At 43.2% G+C, this 17,677-nt stretch overlaps 1 protein-coding gene across 2 annotated transcripts in view; it reads left to right on the forward strand.

Moving 5' to 3' along the window:
- Window positions 1-4,630: 4,630 nt before the first annotated feature.
- Window positions 4,631-17,677, forward strand: part of VPS33A (VPS33A core subunit of CORVET and HOPS complexes) — a 30,104-nt gene continuing 17,057 nt past the window's right edge. For both annotated transcript variants that reach the window (XM_068989849.1, XM_068989850.1), the window contains exons 1-5: window positions 4,631-4,732; window positions 8,421-8,486; window positions 9,126-9,253; window positions 10,707-10,893; window positions 16,924-17,040. In XM_068989849.1, coding sequence (XP_068845950.1) covers window positions 4,631-4,732; window positions 8,421-8,486; window positions 9,126-9,253; window positions 10,707-10,893; window positions 16,924-17,040 — 600 coding nt within the window. The remainder of the gene's footprint in view (window positions 4,733-8,420; window positions 8,487-9,125; window positions 9,254-10,706; window positions 10,894-16,923; window positions 17,041-17,677) is intronic.

The following is a 17,677-nucleotide window of genomic DNA, read 5'->3' on the forward strand; positions in this document are numbered from 1 at the left end:
GGCCCAGTGCTTTCAATTCAGGAGGCACAGGTTCCATCCCTGGTTGGATCCTGATGATGCGTGGTGAGTCCGAAAATTTTTGATAGAGTCAAGTATTTTTTATAGAGTCAAGTTGAGAGTGGAAGTACGTAAATATGTGTAACTGATTATTACCTCCAAATTCCACTCTGCTTATTCATATGTGGAAAAAAAGTGAAAGTGTTAGTCGCTCAGTGGTGGTTGATGCTTTGTGACCCCTGGAATGTAGCCTACAAGGTGCCTCTGTCCATGGGATTCTCTAGGCAAGAATATTGCAGCTCAGTCATGTCCAACTCTGTGACCCCATGGACAGCAGTATACCAGGCTTCCCTGTCCATCACCAACTCCTGAAGCTTACTCAAACTCATTTCCGTCGAGTCGGTGATGCCATCCAACCACCTCAACCTCTGTCGTCCCCTTCTGCTTCAATCATTCCCAGCATCAGGTCTTTTCAAATGAGTCAGTTCTTTGGATCAGGTGGCCAAAAAGTATTGGGAGTTTCAGCTTCAGCATCCTTCCAGTCCTTCCAGTGAATATTCAGGACTGATTTCCTTTAGGATGGACTGGGTATGTAGCCGCTATTCCCTTCTCCAGGGGATCTTCTCCACCCAGGGATTGAAACCTCCTCTCTTAAGTCCCCTGCCTTAGCAAGTGGATGCTTTAGCATTAGCACCACCAAGGTAATTGCTTAGTGCATCCTTTCTTCATAACAGTGTATAGAGGATTGAAGGGAGCCAGGCAAGACCAAAACTTTTCAAGCCTCATTCAGTTCAGTTGCTAACCTGTATCCGACTCTGTGACCCCATGGACTACAGCACACCAGGCCTCCCTGTCCATAACAAACTCCCAGAGTTTACTCAAACTCATGTCCATTGAGTCACTGATGCCATCCAACCATCTCATCCTCTGTCCTCCCCTTCTCCTCCCGCTTTCAATCTTTCCCAGCATCAGGGTCTTTTCAAATGAGTCAATTCTTCACATCGGGTGGCCAAAATATTGGAGTTTCAGCTTCAGCATCAGTCCTTCCTATGAATATATTCAGGACTGATTTCCTTTAGGGTGGACTGGTATTTCCTTACAGTCCAAGGGACTCTCAAGGGTCTTCTCCAACACCACAGTTTAAAAGCATCAATTCTTCAGGGCTCAGCTTTCTTTATAGTCCAACTCTCACATCCATACATGACCACTGGAAAAGCTATAGCTCTGACTAGACAGATCTTTGTTGGTAATGTCTCTGCTTTTTAATATGTTGTCTAGGTTGTTCATAACTTTTCTTCCAAGGAACAAGCGTCTTTTAATTTCATGGCTACAGTCACCATCTGCAGTGATTTTAGAGCCTAAAAAAATAAAGTCTGTCACTGTTTCCACTGTTTTCCCATCTATTTGCCATGAAGTGATGGGACAAGATGCCATGATCTTAGTTTTCTGAATGTTGAATTTTAAGCCAACCTTTCCCACTCTCCTCTTTCACTTTCATCAAGAAGCTCTTTAGTTCTTCACTTTCTGCCATAAGGGTGGTGTCATCTGCATATCTGAGGTTATTGGTATTTCTCCTGGCAATCTTGATTCCAGCTTGTGCTTCATCCAGCCCAGCATTTCTCATGATGTACTCTGCATAGAAGTTAAATAAGCAGGGTGACAATTTACAACCTTGATGTACTCCTTTCCCAATTTGAAACCAGTCTGTTGTTCCATGTCCAGTTCTAACTGTTGCTTCCTGACCTGCATACAGATTTCTCAAGAGGCAGGTCAGGTGGTCTGGTATTCCCATCTCTTTCAGAATTTTCCACAGTTTATTGTGATCCACACAGTCAAAGGGTTTGGTGTAGTCAATAAAGCAGATGTGTTTTTTTGGAACTCTCTTGCTTTTTCGATGATCCAATGGATGTTGGCAATTTGATCTCTATTTCCTCTGCCTTTTCTAAATCCCACTTGAACATCTGGAAGTTCCCAGTTCACATACTGTTGAAGCCTTGGAGAGTTTTGAGCATTACTTTACTAGTGTGTGAGATAAGTGCAATTGTGCGGTAGCTTGAGCATTCTTTGGCATTGCCTTTCTTTGGGATTGGAATGAAAACTGACCTTTTCCAGTCCTGTGGCCACTGCTGAGTTTTCCAAATTTGCTGGCATATTGAGTGCAGCACTTTCACAGCATCATATTTTAAGATTTGAAATAGCTCAACTGGAATTCCATCACCTCCACTAGCTTTGTTCGTAGTAATGCTTCCTAAGGCCCACTTGACTTCTCATTTCAGAATGTCTGGTTCTAGGTGAGTGATCACACCATCATGATCATCTGGGTCATGAAGATATTTTTCGTATAGTTCTGTGAATTCTTGCCACCTTTTCTTAATATATTCTGCTTTTGTTAGATCCATCCCATCTCTGTCCTTTATTGTGCCCATCTTTGTATGAAATGTTCCCTTGGTATATCTAATTTTCTTGAAGAGATCTCTGGTTTTTCCCATTCTATTGTTTTCCTCTATTTCTGTGCACTGATGACTGAGGAAGGCTTTTTTATCTCTCTTGCTATTCTTTGGAACTCTGTTTTCAGATGGGTATGCTGCTGCTGCTAAGTCACTTCAGTCGTGTCCAACTCTGTGCGACTCCATAGACAGCAGCCCACCAGGCTCCCCCGTCCCTGGGATTCTCCAGGCAAGAACACTGGAGTGGGTTGCCATTTCCTTCTCCAATGCATGAAAGTGAAAAGTGAAAGTGAAGTCGCTCAGTCATGCCTGACTTCGCAACCCCATGGACTGCAGCCTACCAGGCTCCTCCATCCATGGGATTTCCCAGGCAAAAGTACTGGAGTGGGTTGCCATTGCCTTCTCCATCAGATGGGTATATCTTTCCTTTTCTCCTCTGCCTTTCACTTCTCTTCTTTTCACAGTTATTTGTAAGGCCTCCTCAGACAACTATTTTGCCTTTTTGCATTTCCTTTTCTTGGGGATGGTTGTGATCCCTGCCTCCTGTACAATGTCATGAACCTCTGTCCATAGTTCTTCAGGCACTCTGTCTATCAGATCTAATCCCTTGAATGTATTTGTCACTTCCACTGTATAATCATAAGGGATTTGATTTAGGTCATACCTGAATGGTCTAGTGGTTTTTCCTACTTTCTTCAATTTGCCTGGATTTGGCAATAAGCCTCTTTCACCAGACCCCAAATAGCCAGTTAAACACTCAAAGTATTGAAAAGCATATACCTTTCTACTAAGCTATTTATTGAGTAATTATTAAATTATGGGCACCCTGCTAAGCCTTTTACATAGATTACACAATGTAGATTACACCCTGTTTCATCTTTACAACTCACCAGGTAACATGCGAATTTTACCTGGATTTTCATTGGATAGTAGTTACGTGAAATACCATGTTGTATAAATGTCTACTAGGAAGAGCTAAAGAGAAAAGTCACTCAAGTTTCCCTCAGCCAATTTTGTATATTTTAGCCTACAAACTCAAAAGAGCAAAGCGCAGGACCTTTAGATTGCTATAGTTTAAAAGATTTATTAAAGATTGCTATAATTTAAAAATCGGAAGAAAAGTTATGACCAACCTAGACAGCAATTTAAAAAGCAGAGACATTACTTTGCCAACAAAAGTCCGTCTAGTCAAAGCTATGGTTTTTCCAGTAGTCATACATGGATATGAGAGTTGGACTATAAAGAAAGCCTGAGCACCTAAGAACTGATGCTTTTGAACTGTGGTGTTGGAGAAGACTCTTGAGAGTCCCTTGAACAGCAAGGAGGTCCAACCAGTCCATCCTAAAGGATATCAGTCCTGAATATTCACTGGAAGGACCGATGCTGAAGCTGAAACTCCAGTACTTTGGCCACCTGACGCGAAGAACTGACTCATTTGAAACCTGATGCTGGGGAAGATTGAAGGCGAGAGAAGGGGACGACAGAGGATGAGATGGTTGGATGTCTTCAACGACTCAATGGACAAGAGTTTGAGTAAACTCCGGGAGTTGGTGATGGACAGGGAGGCCTGGCATGCTGCAGTCCATGGGGTCGCAGAGAGTCGGACACGACTGAGCGACTTCACTTTCACTTCTCACTTTCATGCTTTGGAGAAGGAAATGGCAACCCACTCCAGTGTTCTTGCCTGGAGAATCCCAGGGACCGGGGAGCCTGGTGGGCTGCTGTCTGTGGGGTCGCACAGAGTCGGACACGACTGAAGCGACTTAGCAGCAGCAGCAGCAGAGCGACTGAACTGACTGAAAAGATTTCCATTCAAATATAGCTTCATTATCATTTTACAGAGAGTATACTTGCTGCTAAGAAGAAAGCCTCAATTTTTAAACCGGACGTGCAGGATCTAATGTCTGTCCTTAAACTCAACCAGCACCCAGCGCAGGTGCCCCGGACTGTGGAGAAGTCTGGATGGGGTCTTGGGATGCCTCGGAACCCACTCGGGCGACGAAAGAGGCGGGCACTAGGACCGGGAGGGAGACTGGCAGATGGTCTCCCATTATGGTTTTCCGGGTTTGGCGTGCTGTCAGCGGCCCTGGTCACGTGAACCTACCGTCACGTGACAGCGTCGGTGGGCCACTGTAGGGGAATGCAGATCTGGTTGGAGTAGGGGGTAAAGGGGGCGGTGGGGCAAGATGGCGGCACACCTGTCCTACGGGCGAGTGAACCTCAATGTGCTGCGCGAGGCAGTGCGTCGCGAGCTGCGCGAGTTCCTGGATAAGTGCGCGGGAAGCAAGGTGAGGGACAGTGCGCGGCGACACCGCCGTCCGGCCTGGCCTCATCCGGTCCCTAGCTGCCTGGGCTCGAAGTGTACTAGGTCTCCTAGGGCTTCCAGGGAGGAGACCCGGCGGGAACGATAAGTAGGGGAGAGGGGCCTTTTGGTGGGGCTTCCATCGCAAAGTACGCGTGGCATCGCTGTTGTTTCGTGGCTGCAGAATAAGCCACCGTGTTGTCTCAGCCCCTCGTGAACCACCTTGTGTCAGGTGCCCCTCCGGTCCAGAGAGGCGGATCCGGTAACCCCCTGTCCAGTTCCCACCCGAGATATTGGAACTGGGGAGGCGGCCCCGCCCAGGAACGTAGCTGCCACAGTGTCCATTCATTACAAAGATCATATCCTCAAAAGAATTAACATGAACTACCAACACCTTGCAATCTGCTGCTCACTTGAATTGTGAGAAGTTGTAACTATCTGAGATTTTTAACGTCAGCTTACTTAAATAGTATTTTCTTGTTAGATGTTTATTAGCACCCAACTCACAATGGAATCAGAAACCGTAGATCAGGAACTTCGTAGGACTTCTTTTAAGCGGTATGGCTTCCCTGGTGGCTCAGAGGTTAAAGCGTCTGCCCGCAATGCGGGAGGCCTGGGTTCGATCCCTGGGTCGAGAAGATCCCCTGGAGAAAGAAATGGCAACCCACTACAGTATTCTTGCCTGGAGAGTCCCATGGACGGAGGAGCCTGGTGGGCTACAGTCCACGGGGTCGCAAAGAGTTGGGGAGGACTGAGCGACTTCACTCACTTCACTTCACCTCCTTCCTCTCCCTTGAGGATTTATCAGTCTTCCTAAGTAACTGGCAATATAACTCTGAAGAGAAGAGGAAAATTGGGGAAATTCAGCAGTCAGTATTAGAAAAAATAGGACCCCAAGAGGTGGAGTGAGTGCTAGCAGCTATGGAGAGAAAACAAAAGCAGGCTAAGTCCTAGGCGCCCAGTTCCAGTTCATTAAATAACTCTGAAATCTGAATGAGATCATGGATTGTATCAGTGTCGATACCCTGGTTGTAATATCTATTGTACTATAGTTTTGCGAAATGTTTGCATTGGGAGAAACTGGACAAAGCATATTGGGGACTCTCCCTGTATTGTGTCTTTCAACTGAATGTTTGTAATTCTACAGATGTCTCAATAAAAATTTCAATTTAAAAAAGAAAGAAAAAGAACTGACACTGGAGTTTAGCAGTAGAAATGCTCAGAGGGTCCCAGAGCAATGCTCTGTGAGGTTGTTCAGTCCCAAGCTGGAGACTTGACTGCTTTATGCTGTTTATATTCAAGGTCCTAATATGGCCTTGGATGTTTTTTTTAAAATTAATTAATCTATTTATTTTCATTTTTGTTTGCGTTTGGTCTTTGTTGTTGCCTGCGAGCTTTCTCTAGTTGCAGAGTTTGGGGGCTACTCTCTAGTTTTGGTGTACGGGCTTCTTACCGCCCTGGCTTGTCGTCTTGTGGAGCACGGGCTCTCCGTGCACAGGCTTCATTAGTTGCAGCATGCAGGCTCAGTAGTTGTGGCTTGCTGGCTCTAAGGCACGTGAGCTTCAGTAGTTTCAGCATGGGGGCTCATTAGTCATGGTTCAAGGGCCCTTGAGCATGCAGACTTCAGCAGTTGCAGTACTTGAGCTCAGTGGTTGTGGCACATGGGCTTAGCTGTTCTGAGGCATATAGAATCTTCCCAGACCAGAGATCAAACCCATGTCCTGTGCGTGGCAAGTGGACTTCCACCCACTGTGCCGCCAGGGAGTCCTGGACATGTTACTTAAACTTTCTGAGCCTTTAAAATTTTTCTGTTGTCAAAATAAACTTTATAATACCTATATCAGAGGTTTTAGTTTTTATAATTGCATTGCATGCTACTTATAAAATAGTAGGTTGAACTGTTGCATTTGGCAGTTTCCATATGGTTCAGTCTGATAATAATACCGTAACACAGATACATAACAAACTACAGTTCCTTGTTTCTTCTAATTGTTCAGTCGCTCAGTCACGTCCAACTCTTTGCAACCCCATGGACTTTAGCACTCCAGGCTTCCCTGTCCTTCACCATCTTCTGGGGCTTGCTCAAACTCACGTCCATTGAGTCAGTGTTGCCATTCAACCATCTCATTTTCTGTCGTCCCCTTTTCCTCCTGCCTTCAATCTTTCCCAGCATCAGGGTCTTTTCAGCTCTTCACATCAGATGGCCAAAGTCTTGGAGCTTCAGCTTCAGCATCAGTCCTTCTGATGAATGTTCAGAGTTTATTTCCTTTAGGACTGACTGGTTTGATCTCCTTGCAATCCAAGAGACTCTTAAGAGTCTTCTTCAGCACCACAATTCAAAAGCCTCAGTTCTTCAGTGATCAGCCTTCTAGTCCAACTCTTGCATCTATACATGACTACTGGAAAAACCATAGCTTTGACTAGACTGACCTTTGTCAACAAAGTAGTGTCTCTGCTTTTTAATATGCTGTCTGGTTTGGTCATAGCTGTTCTTCCAAGGAGCAAGTGTCTTTTAATTTCTTGGCTGCAGTGATTTTGGAGCCTAAGAAAATAAAGTCTGTCACTGTTTTCATTATTTCCCCATGTATTATCCATGAAGTGGTGGACCTAGATGCCATGATCTTTGTCTTTTGAATGTTGAGTTTTAAGCCAGCTTATTCATTCTCTTTCACCTTCATCAAGAGGCCCTTTAGTTCCTCTTTACTTTCTGCCATAAGGGTAGTGTCATCTGCATATCTGAGGTTATTGATATTTCTCCCAGCAATCTTGATTCCACCTTGTGCTACATCCAGTCTGGCATTTCTCATGATGTACTCTGCATATAAGTTAAATAAGCAGGGTGACAATATACAACCTTGACATACTCCCTTCCCAATTTTGAACCAGTCTATTCTTCTATGTCTGGTTCTAATTGTTGCTTCTAGACCTGTACACAGCTTTCTCAGGAGGCAGGTCAGGTGGTCTGGTATTCCCATCTCTTTAAGAATTTTCCAGTTTATTATGATTCACGCAAAGGCTTTAGCATGGTCAATAAATCAGAAGTAGATGTTTTTCTGGAATCCTCACTTTTTTTATGATCCAGCAGAAGTTGGCAATTTGATCTCTGGTTCCTCTGCCTTTTCTAAATCCAGCTTGAACGCCTGGAAGTTCTTGGTTCACATATTGTTGAAGCCTCCCTTGGAGAATTTTGAGCATTACTTTGCTAGCATGTCAAATGAGTACAATCGTGCAGTAGTTTTAACATTCTTTGGCATTGCCTTTCTTTGGGATTGGAATAAACACTGACCTTTCCCAGCTCTGTGGCCACTGCTGAGTTTTCCATATTTGCTGGCATATTGAGTGCAACACTTTAACAGCATCCTCTTTTAGGATTTGAAATAGCTCAGCAGGAATTCCATCACGTCCACTAGTTTTGTTCCTTGTGATGCTTCCTAATGCCCACTTGGCTTCGAAGGACAGTGATTAAATCTTAAGTTTCCTATGACCACCAGTAACATTACTTGCCCTGACGCTGGTTTTTTTTTTTTTTTCTTAAGATCCACACAATATAAATGTGACCACAGCCAGTTTCAGACTTTGAGGGCAGTAGTTCTACTATGTATGACTGCCATTTTCTGTTGATATTGTTGAAATTCTTGATATTAACTGTAATGTTCATTTCTTCCCTCTTGTAGGCAATAGTTTGGGATGAGTATCTCACTGGACCCTTTGGCCTGATTGCACAGTATTCACTGTTGAAGGTAAGTGAACTGTTCAGGTTTTGTTCAGGTATTAGTAACTCTGTACTTCAGCAATAATAGTAAGATTTTACATTTCCTCCTGAGTAAATGGCTTGCAGGGCGGTTTGGTCTTTATAACACAGATGCTAATGTATGGCTAACATTTTGTATACAGTGATCCTTTGGTTAATGATTCTGTATTGATCCTAATTGCTCTCATTGTTGTTGTTTAGTCTCTAAGTCATGTCTGACTTTTCTGTGACCCTTTAGACTAGCCTACCAGGCTCCTCTGTCCATGGGATTTCCCTGTCCAGAATACTGGAATGGGTTGCCATTTCCTTCTTCAGGGGATCTCTCTCCCCTGCATCTCCTGCATCGGGAGGTGGACTCTTTACTGCTGAGCCACCACAGAAGTCCAGCATTATATGACTGTTACCTGGTATCTTTGATAGTTTATCGTGTTGAGTCATTTACACTCAAAGACTGTCACAGTGACTTCATCCTGAAACCTTACTGTTAATGCAGCTGGCTTTGGGAAATCTAAATTTTGAGAACAAAGCATTGATGTGCGTTGACTGCGAGTGTTTCTGATGTCCAAGTCTGACGATGATACTTAAAGTTGAATGATTTTGTTAACTTTTTGTGTGTGTGTTTTCTTAGGAACATGAAGTGGAAAAAATGTTTACACTTAAAGGAAGTCGTTTGCCAGCAGCCGATGTCAAGAATATAATTTTTTTTGTCAGACCCAGGCTAGAATTGATGGATATCATTGCTGAAAACGTGCTCAGGTATCTCAGAACTTATGTTTGTGCCAGTAGGAGTTAATCCTTCTAACGGTTTTAATGTCTTGAGCTTTTCATTGTAAACCCCTTCTCTTGCCAGTGCCTTGGATAGTGGTTTTTTTTTTTGCTTCTTGTTTGTTTTTAATGTTTATTTATATCTTGCCATGCTATGTCTTAGTTGCAGCACTTGGGACCTTCGATCTGCGTTGTGGCATGTGGGGTCTTCAGTTGCAGCATGCAAACTCTTTTTCTGTTTTTTTTTTTTTTTTTAGTATTTATTTATTGGCTGTGCGGGGTCTTCGTTGCTGCACATGGGCTTTTTCTAGTTTCAGAGAGTGAGTTTACTCTCTAGTTGTGATGTGCGGGCTTCTCTTTGCAGTGGCTGCTCTTGTTGGGGAGCACAGACTCAGGGCATGTGGGCCTCAGGTGTTGCCGCTCATGGGCTCCAGAGCGCAGGCTCTAGCTGTGGTGCACGGGCTTGGTTGCTCCATGGCACCTGGGATCTCCCAGACCAGGAACTGAACCAGTGTTTCCTGCATTGCCGAGCAGTTCCTTAACCACTGGACCGTCAGGGAAACCCATGCAAACCCTTCGTTGGGATCTAGATTCCTGAGCAGAGATCGAACCCAAGCCCCCTGCATTGGGAGAGCAGAGTCTTAGACCCTGGACCACCAGAAACGTCCCAAAAAGTGGTCTTTTAGAAAAACTAGGACAAACATGGAAAAATACAAGAATGGAAATAGGAAACTTGTGACATTGTTCAAACAGTCTGAGAGGGCAGTTATTATAAAACTGCATTCTTTTAGGACAGCTAAAAGTCTGGATATGTATCAGTAGAAAGGACCCTGGTTTTAAAAATGAACAACAACAAAACAGCCTCCCTCTAATGGTTATACTCATTACAAGGTACTTGAATTTCATAAGCAAAGTAAGAGCTGATTAAAATTTAATATAGCATCCAATCTAGAGAGGAAGTTCTCCCAGCTCCATCTGCACCCTGATATAATCGATTGATGTGGCCCCTAAAATCTTAAAAGCCATATGGGCTATTTTGAGAAGTTCACTGTCAAGGAGAGGAGAAAGAAGAGTCAATAGTGAGCTTTCATTTTAAAAGGAGTCTCTGTGGCTGCATTGGTTTGGTTAAAGATCTGTTTGTTTTCAATAAGACACATACACCATTTCAGTAAGCCTCAGAGCTTTAATGCCCCTGAAAATAGTTAGAGAGAAAGCTAGAAAATGCACATATTGGCTATGAATCAATGCTGGTTTCCTGTCAGGGGGAAAAAAAAGAGCAAGAAAGTGACTGTAACTGTTTGGGTCTGAAAGTCAATGTCATATGTTTATCTCACCAGCATTTATTTAGTGCTTTCTGTGTGCATGGCAGTGGAGATAGAGTAAGTGAAATAGTTGAAGACTCTAGGGAGCTCATAAAAGCTAACAAATGTCCCTTCTTTTGCAGTGAAGACAGACGTGGCCCAGCAAGAGACTTCCACATTTTGTTTGTGCCACGACGTAGCTTATTGTGCGAACAGCGGTTGAAGGATCTGGGTGTTTTGGGATCCTTTATTCATAGGGAGGAGTATAGCCTAGATCTTATTCCTTTTGATGGAGATCTCCTATCCATGGAATCGGAGAGTGCATTCAAAGTAAGTTTGGCATTTTCTGCTTTAATGTCAGGCTGTGATTTTTGCCACATTTGTGAGCTTGATGGTCATTTTCATCTCATATGTACAGCAGAATGATTCAGTATTTTTGCGGATTATATTCTATTATGGGTTATTGTATTAGGTATAGTTTCATGTGCTGTACAGTATATCCTTGTAGCTTTTTGTTGTTGTTGTACTAGTTGGTATCTGTTAGTCCCATACCCCTAATTTGTCCTTCCCCTCTTCCATGCCCCACTGGTCTTGTCTTTTTTTTGGATGAGGGGCGGTGAAGTAGAAAAGGATAGCTTTATTGCTTTGCCAGGCAAAGGGGGCCACAGTAGGCTAATGCCCTCAAAACTGTGTGTCCGCTCCTGGAGGGAGTAGTGAGGAGTTTTATAGCAATGGCCCAAAGAGGGCGTGATCAGCTTGTGGACACTCTTCTGATTGGTCAGTGGTGAGGTAAGTGGAGGTCAGCATCATCAACCTTCTGATTCCAACGGGTCTGGAGTCTGCATGCTTACTAGCAGCATACAGTTAACTTCTGCCACCTGGTGGGGCTGTCAGTAGCTGGTGTCTGGACTTACTGAGGCTCAGGTTCTTTGTGTCTCAGCACAGAAGGAATTCAGTGAGAGGCAAAGGGATAGGCAAGAAGCAGTTATTCGTATGGGACACTTGTAGGAGATGCAGGCCGGCAGGTGAGGGAGCTCTGCCACCGCTGGTTGGTTTTCTATGTCTGTAAGTCTGCTTCTGTTTTGTGTATACATTCATGGTCTTATCTTTTTAGATTTCACATATGAGTGGTATCGCACAGTGCTTGTCTTTTTCTGTCTTCCTTCGCTAAGCATAATAGTCTCTAGGTCCATCCACGTTGCTACAAATGGCAAGATTTCATTCTGTTTTTCATGGATGAGTAATATTCCACTGTACATTTGCTGAGTTGCTTCAGTTACATCCAACTCTGTGTGACCCTTTGGACTGTAGCTTTCCAGGCTCCTCTGGCCATGGGATTCTCCAGACTGCCATGCCCTCCTCCAGGGGATCTTCCCAACCCAGGGATTGAACCCATGTCTCCTGCTTTGGCAGGTGGGTTCTTTACCATTAGTGCCCCCTGAGAAGCCCAATATTCCATTGTGTGTGTGTGTATACAGACACATACATTTATACACACACTCACACACACACACACACACACACACCCCATATCTTCATCATCCATTCATCTGTTAATGAGCACTTGGGTCACTTCCCTGTCTGTTGTAATTAGTACTCTCATGAATGTTGGGGTACATACAGTATCTTTTCAAATTAGTGTTTTTGTTTTTCCAAATATATATCCGGGAGTGGGATTGCTATTTCACATGGCAATTCTCGTTTTTTAAGGAATGTTCATACTGTTTTCCATAGTGGCTGCACCAATTTATATTCCCACTGGTATCGTGGGAGGGTTCCCTTTTCCCTTTGCTCCATACCCGCTCCAGCATTTATTATTTGTAGACTTTTTAATGATGGCCATTCTCGCTGGTGTAAGGTGGTACCCCATTGTAGTTTTGATTTGCATTTCTCTAATAATTAGTGACATTGAGCATCTTTTCATGTACCTACTGGCCATCTGTATATCTTTTTTGTAGAAATGTCCATTTATACCATATACTTATTTTTTTTTATTGGGTTGTTAATTTTTTTGTTATTAAGTTGTATGAGCTGTTTGTATGTTTTGGAAATTAAGCCCTTGTCCATCGCTTTGTTTGAAAATAATTTCTCCCAGTTCGTACGTTGTCTTCATTTTGTTTATAGTTTCCCTTGCTTTGCAAAAGCTTATAAATTTGATTAGGTCCAATTTGTTTATCTTTGCTTTTATTTCTATTGCCTTGGGAGACTGACCTAAATAACATTGGTATGATTTATGTCAGAATGTTTTGCCTGTATTCACTTCTAGGAGTTTTATGGTATCACGTCTTATATTTAAGTAAACATGGCACTTAAAAAAATTTTATTGGTTGATTCATATTTTTGGCTGCAGTGGGTCCTTGTTGCTGCACTCGGGGGCTAGTTGCAGCAAGCAGGGGCTACTCTAGTTGTCTCTTGACGTAGTTTAAGATAGTTTTTGCTATGTGTACTTTCTTTCTTTATAAGTATATTCTGTACTCAGATGAGTGCACAAATCATGAGTGTAAAGTTTGATGGATTTTAACAAAGTGAACACACCTGGCACTCTGCTTAAAAAAAACAACAAAACTGCTACCAGTATTCCAGAATGCCTACTTTTGCCACTTCTAGTTACTCCCCACCCTCTGTGTGTTTTCTTAATGTAATCATGTTTATCTGTGTTTCCTTCTTTGAATTTTGCGTATGTGACAGTGATCCTGCTAGTCTGGAGACTAGAACTTTTGAGAAGCACTGGTGTTGTGCCCAGAATTATTTGAAACTTTTTCTTCTGTGTTATGTTGTTACTGTGATCACCATCTTCAAAGAGTTAACCCGAGGAAGAACTCTCTGGGACCCCTGATGAATTTTATAACCAAGAGAGTTTCTTGGCTCTTTTTTTTAAAGTCACTTTCCCCGTTGTTTTGCTTACAGTAAACCTCTTCCAATGGTAGTACAGATTTCTCCACCTGCCCCCGACTCTGCCCCCGACCTAATGTTTTATATGAAACATACTTGAAAGTTGAAAGAATGGTACAGTGAGTACCTGTATACTCATCACCTAGATTCTGGAATTAACATTTTGCTGTATTAACTTTAAATCATGTACCTATAATGGTGTTCCCTGGTATAATTCACATCTGTGTAATTAATGCGACTCGGTAGCAGCTGAGGAAAACTTGTCCTAGCATGACAAAACCTGCCCAGAGGAGAGATTTCCTGTTTATTAAACCACTGCATATAAGTTAAATAAGCAGGGTGACAATATACAGTCTTGACGTACTCCTTTTCCTATTTGGAACCAGTCTGTTGGTCCATGTCCAGTTCTAACTGTTGCTTCCTGACCTGCATATAGGTTTCTCAAGAGGCAGGTCAGGTGGTCTGGTATTCCCATCTCTTTCAGAATTTTCCACGGTTTATTGTGATCCACACAGTCAAAGGCTTTGGCATAGTCAATAAAGCAGAAATAGATGTTTTTCTGGAACTCTCTTGCCTTTTTGATAATCCAGCGCATGGTGGCAATTTGATCTCTGGTTTCTCTGCCTTTTCTAAAACCAGCTTGAACATCAGGAAGTTCATGGTTCACATATTGCTAAAGCCTGACTTGGAGAATTTTGAGCATTATTTTACTAGCGTGTGAGATGAGTGCAATTGTGTGGTAGTTTGAGCATTCTTTGGCATTGCCTTTCTTTGGGATTGGAGTGAAAACTGACCTTTTCTGATCCTGTGGCTACTGCTGAGTTTTCCAAATTTGTTAGCATATTGAGTGCAGCACTTTCACAGCATCATCTTTCAGGATTTGAAATAGCTCAACTGGAATTCCATCACCTCCACTAGCTTTGTTTGTAGTGATGATCTTTAAGGCCCACTTGACTTCACATTCCAGGATGTCTGGCTCTAGGTAAGTGATTACACCATCGTGATTATCTGGGTCGTGAAGATCTTTTTTGTATAGTTCTTCTGTGTATTCTCGCCACCTCTTCTTAATACCTTCTGCTTCTGTTAGGTCCATACCATTTCTGTCCTTTATCGAGCCCATCTTTGCATGAAATGTTCCCTTGGTATCTCGAATTTTCTTGAAGAGATCTCTAGTCTTTCCCATTCTGTTCTTTTCCTCTATTTCTTTGCACTGATCACTGAAGAAGGCTTTCTTATCTCTTCTTGCTATTCTTTGGACCTCTGCATTCAGATGCTTATATCTTTCCTTTTCTCCTTTGCTTTTTGCCTCTCTTCTTTTCACAGCTATTTGTAAGGCCTCTCCAGACAGCCATTTTGCTTTTTTGCCTTTCTTTCCCATGGGGATGGTCTTGATCCCTGTCTCCTGTACAATGTCATGAACCTCGTTCCATAGTTCATCAGGCACTCTCTCTATCAGATCTAGGCCCTTAAATCTGTTTCTCACTTCCACTGTATAAGGGATTTGATTTAGGTCATATCTGAATGGTCTAGTGGTTTTCCCTACTTTCTTCAATTTAAGTCTGAATTTGGCAATAAGGAGTTCATGATCTGAGCCACAGTCTGCTCCCGGTCTTGTTTTTGCTGACTGTATAGAGCTTCTCCATCTTTGGCTGCAAAGAATATAATCAATCTGATTTCGGTGTTGACCATCTGGTGACGTCCATGTGTAGTGTCTTCTCTTGTGTTGTTGGAAGAGGGTGTTCGCTATGTCCAGTGCGTTCTCTTGGCAAAACTTTATTAGCCTTTGCCCTGCTTCATTCCGTACTCCAAGGCCAAATTTGCCTGTTACCCAGGTGTTTCTTGACTTCCTACTTTTGCATTCCAGTCCCCTATAAGGAAAAGGACATCTTTTTTGGGTGTTAGTTCTAAAAGGTCTTGTAGGTCTTCATAAAACTGTTCAACTTCAGTTTCTTCAGCATTACTGATTGGGGCAGAGGCTTGGATTACCATGATATTGAATGGTTTGCCTTGGAAATGAACAGAGATCATTCTGTCGTTTTTGAGACTGCATAGAGAGATTGTCTAATTGCCCCAAGGCACCAGCTGGGAAGTGACACAGCTGAGGTTTGGATCAAGACAACCAGGGTCAGGAACCTGTGCTCCTACCAGTGTAGGAACTGCTGGAGTCTCTCCTGTCACTTCCTAGCTGTTTTTTTATTTTTAACTTTTTATTTTGTATTGGAATATAGCCAATTAACAATGTGGTTTTTTCATTTTTATTATAATTTTCATAATTTATTGACTTTTTAGATTTTCTCCTCTTGAGTTGTCACTTTTGTATATTATGTTTCTTATTTCTATGTTTTATTTTCAATTGGAGAATAATTGCTTTACAATGTTGTGTTGGTTTCTGCCATACAACAACGTGAATCAGCCATAAGGATACGTATGTCCCCTCCCTCTTGAACCTCCCTCCCACCTCCCCTTAGCTGGTTTGATGTGTATTTTTGTGTCCCTTTTCCTATGCCAAAAGTATAATTTTGCCTACTCTACAAAATATACCCTGTATACTTCATAAAGTAAAATATATTTTCTGAAAATCGGATCACTCTAAAGATTGTTCAGCTGCCCCTTTTTCATTTCTCAAGATGTACGGCCTTCAGTTGCTGTCAGTGTGTGTGAAAATCTGTGTCATGTTTGTAAAGACTGCCACGTATTCCGTTGTGAGGTCACCTGGGATTCTGGGGCTCAGATAATACGTGCACTTGTGGTGTCGCCATGTGGCCTCCCACAGTGCCCTCCTAGCCTCTGCACTCGCCACTGTGAATGAGAGAGGTGAAATGGGAGGGAGGTTCAAGAGGGAGGGGGCATACGTATCCCTATGGCTGATTCACGTCGTTGTATGGCAGAAACCAACACAACATTGTAAAGCAATTATTCTCCAATTGCAAATAAAACATTGAAATAAAAACTGGTTCCCATCTCAGTCTTTCTTGGTAGTAGTGGTCTAGTCAATAAGTCGTGCCCAACTCTTTGTTACCCCTTGAACTGTAGCCCGCCAGGCTCCTCATCCGTGGGATTCTCCAGGCAAGAATACTGGAGTGGGTTGCCATTTCCTCCTCCAGGGGACCTTCCCGATCCTGCTTGACAGGCAGATTCTTTACCACGGAGCCATATGGGAAGCCCACAAAATCTTTTCTAATCAGTAGCTTATTCAAGAACTGGTAAATGAGGAGGAGTACCTTCCAGAAGGCTCTGCCCTGGGAGAATTGCTTCCGTAGCTGTCTCCTGATGGCAGAGCTCTTGGGCTTCTGGCCTGGGCTGCCAAACAGCAGCTTTGTAAACTGGACCCCAGTCTGCAGCTTCCTGGCAAAGTGGAGAAGTGGAAACCATCTTACCCAGTGGCTGCCAAGTCCCAACACCAGACAGAGGCAGGCACCACAAGGCACCCAGGTGACCGTGATGGTAACTGGCTCTTCCTCTCCACAGGAGTGCTATCTGGAAAGTGACCAGACCAGCCTGTACCATGCAGCCAAGGGGCTGATGACCCTGCAAGCTCTATACGGGACTATCCCCCAGATCTTTGGGAAAGGAGAGTGCGCCCGGGTGAGAAATGGGAGATGCTTCTGGTGGTGGAGCAAGGGCGCCCTGGTCCCTGGGAGGGGGAGGAGTGGGAATCTGTTTTGATTTGAAAATTCACATACTTGCTAACATTTCTTTATAGCTCCCAAATTGGCACAGTGTTTTGCAGATACGCTCAGGGAGGCAGTAATTTGTATCATCCAATAATTGAAGTTGTGCATGTTCTCAGCTGAGATCACAGCAAGCAACCCTCTGCCTTCAACTCATACCATAAACAAGTGTGATTTTTGCCACTATAGTGCAGTACTCATTGCCACTTTTTTTTGTGTGTGTGCGTTTTTGTGCCTTTTTTTTTTTCCGGTTGGTGATTTCACTGTTAAAATGGCCCCCAGGGGTGGTGCAGAAGTGCTATCCAGTTTTCAGGATGTAGGAAGGCTATGATGGGCCTTTAGGGAGAAAACTCATATTAGATGAGCTTCATTTAGGTGTAAATGATAGTGTTGGAGAATCAACAGCATATATTTAATGTCTTTAAATAGAACACACATAAAACAAGGTTATATATTGATCAGATGATGAAACTGTTGTAACCAGAGACTCAAGGAGCCCTCACCCTCGTGGCCCTACAGAGCAGTGGTTCAGTATTCACTGATTCAGCATT

Source organism: Capricornis sumatraensis, chromosome 17, assembly GCF_032405125.1.
Source record: "Capricornis sumatraensis isolate serow.1 chromosome 17, serow.2, whole genome shotgun sequence".
Taxonomy (NCBI): Eukaryota; Metazoa; Chordata; class Mammalia; order Artiodactyla; family Bovidae; genus Capricornis; species Capricornis sumatraensis.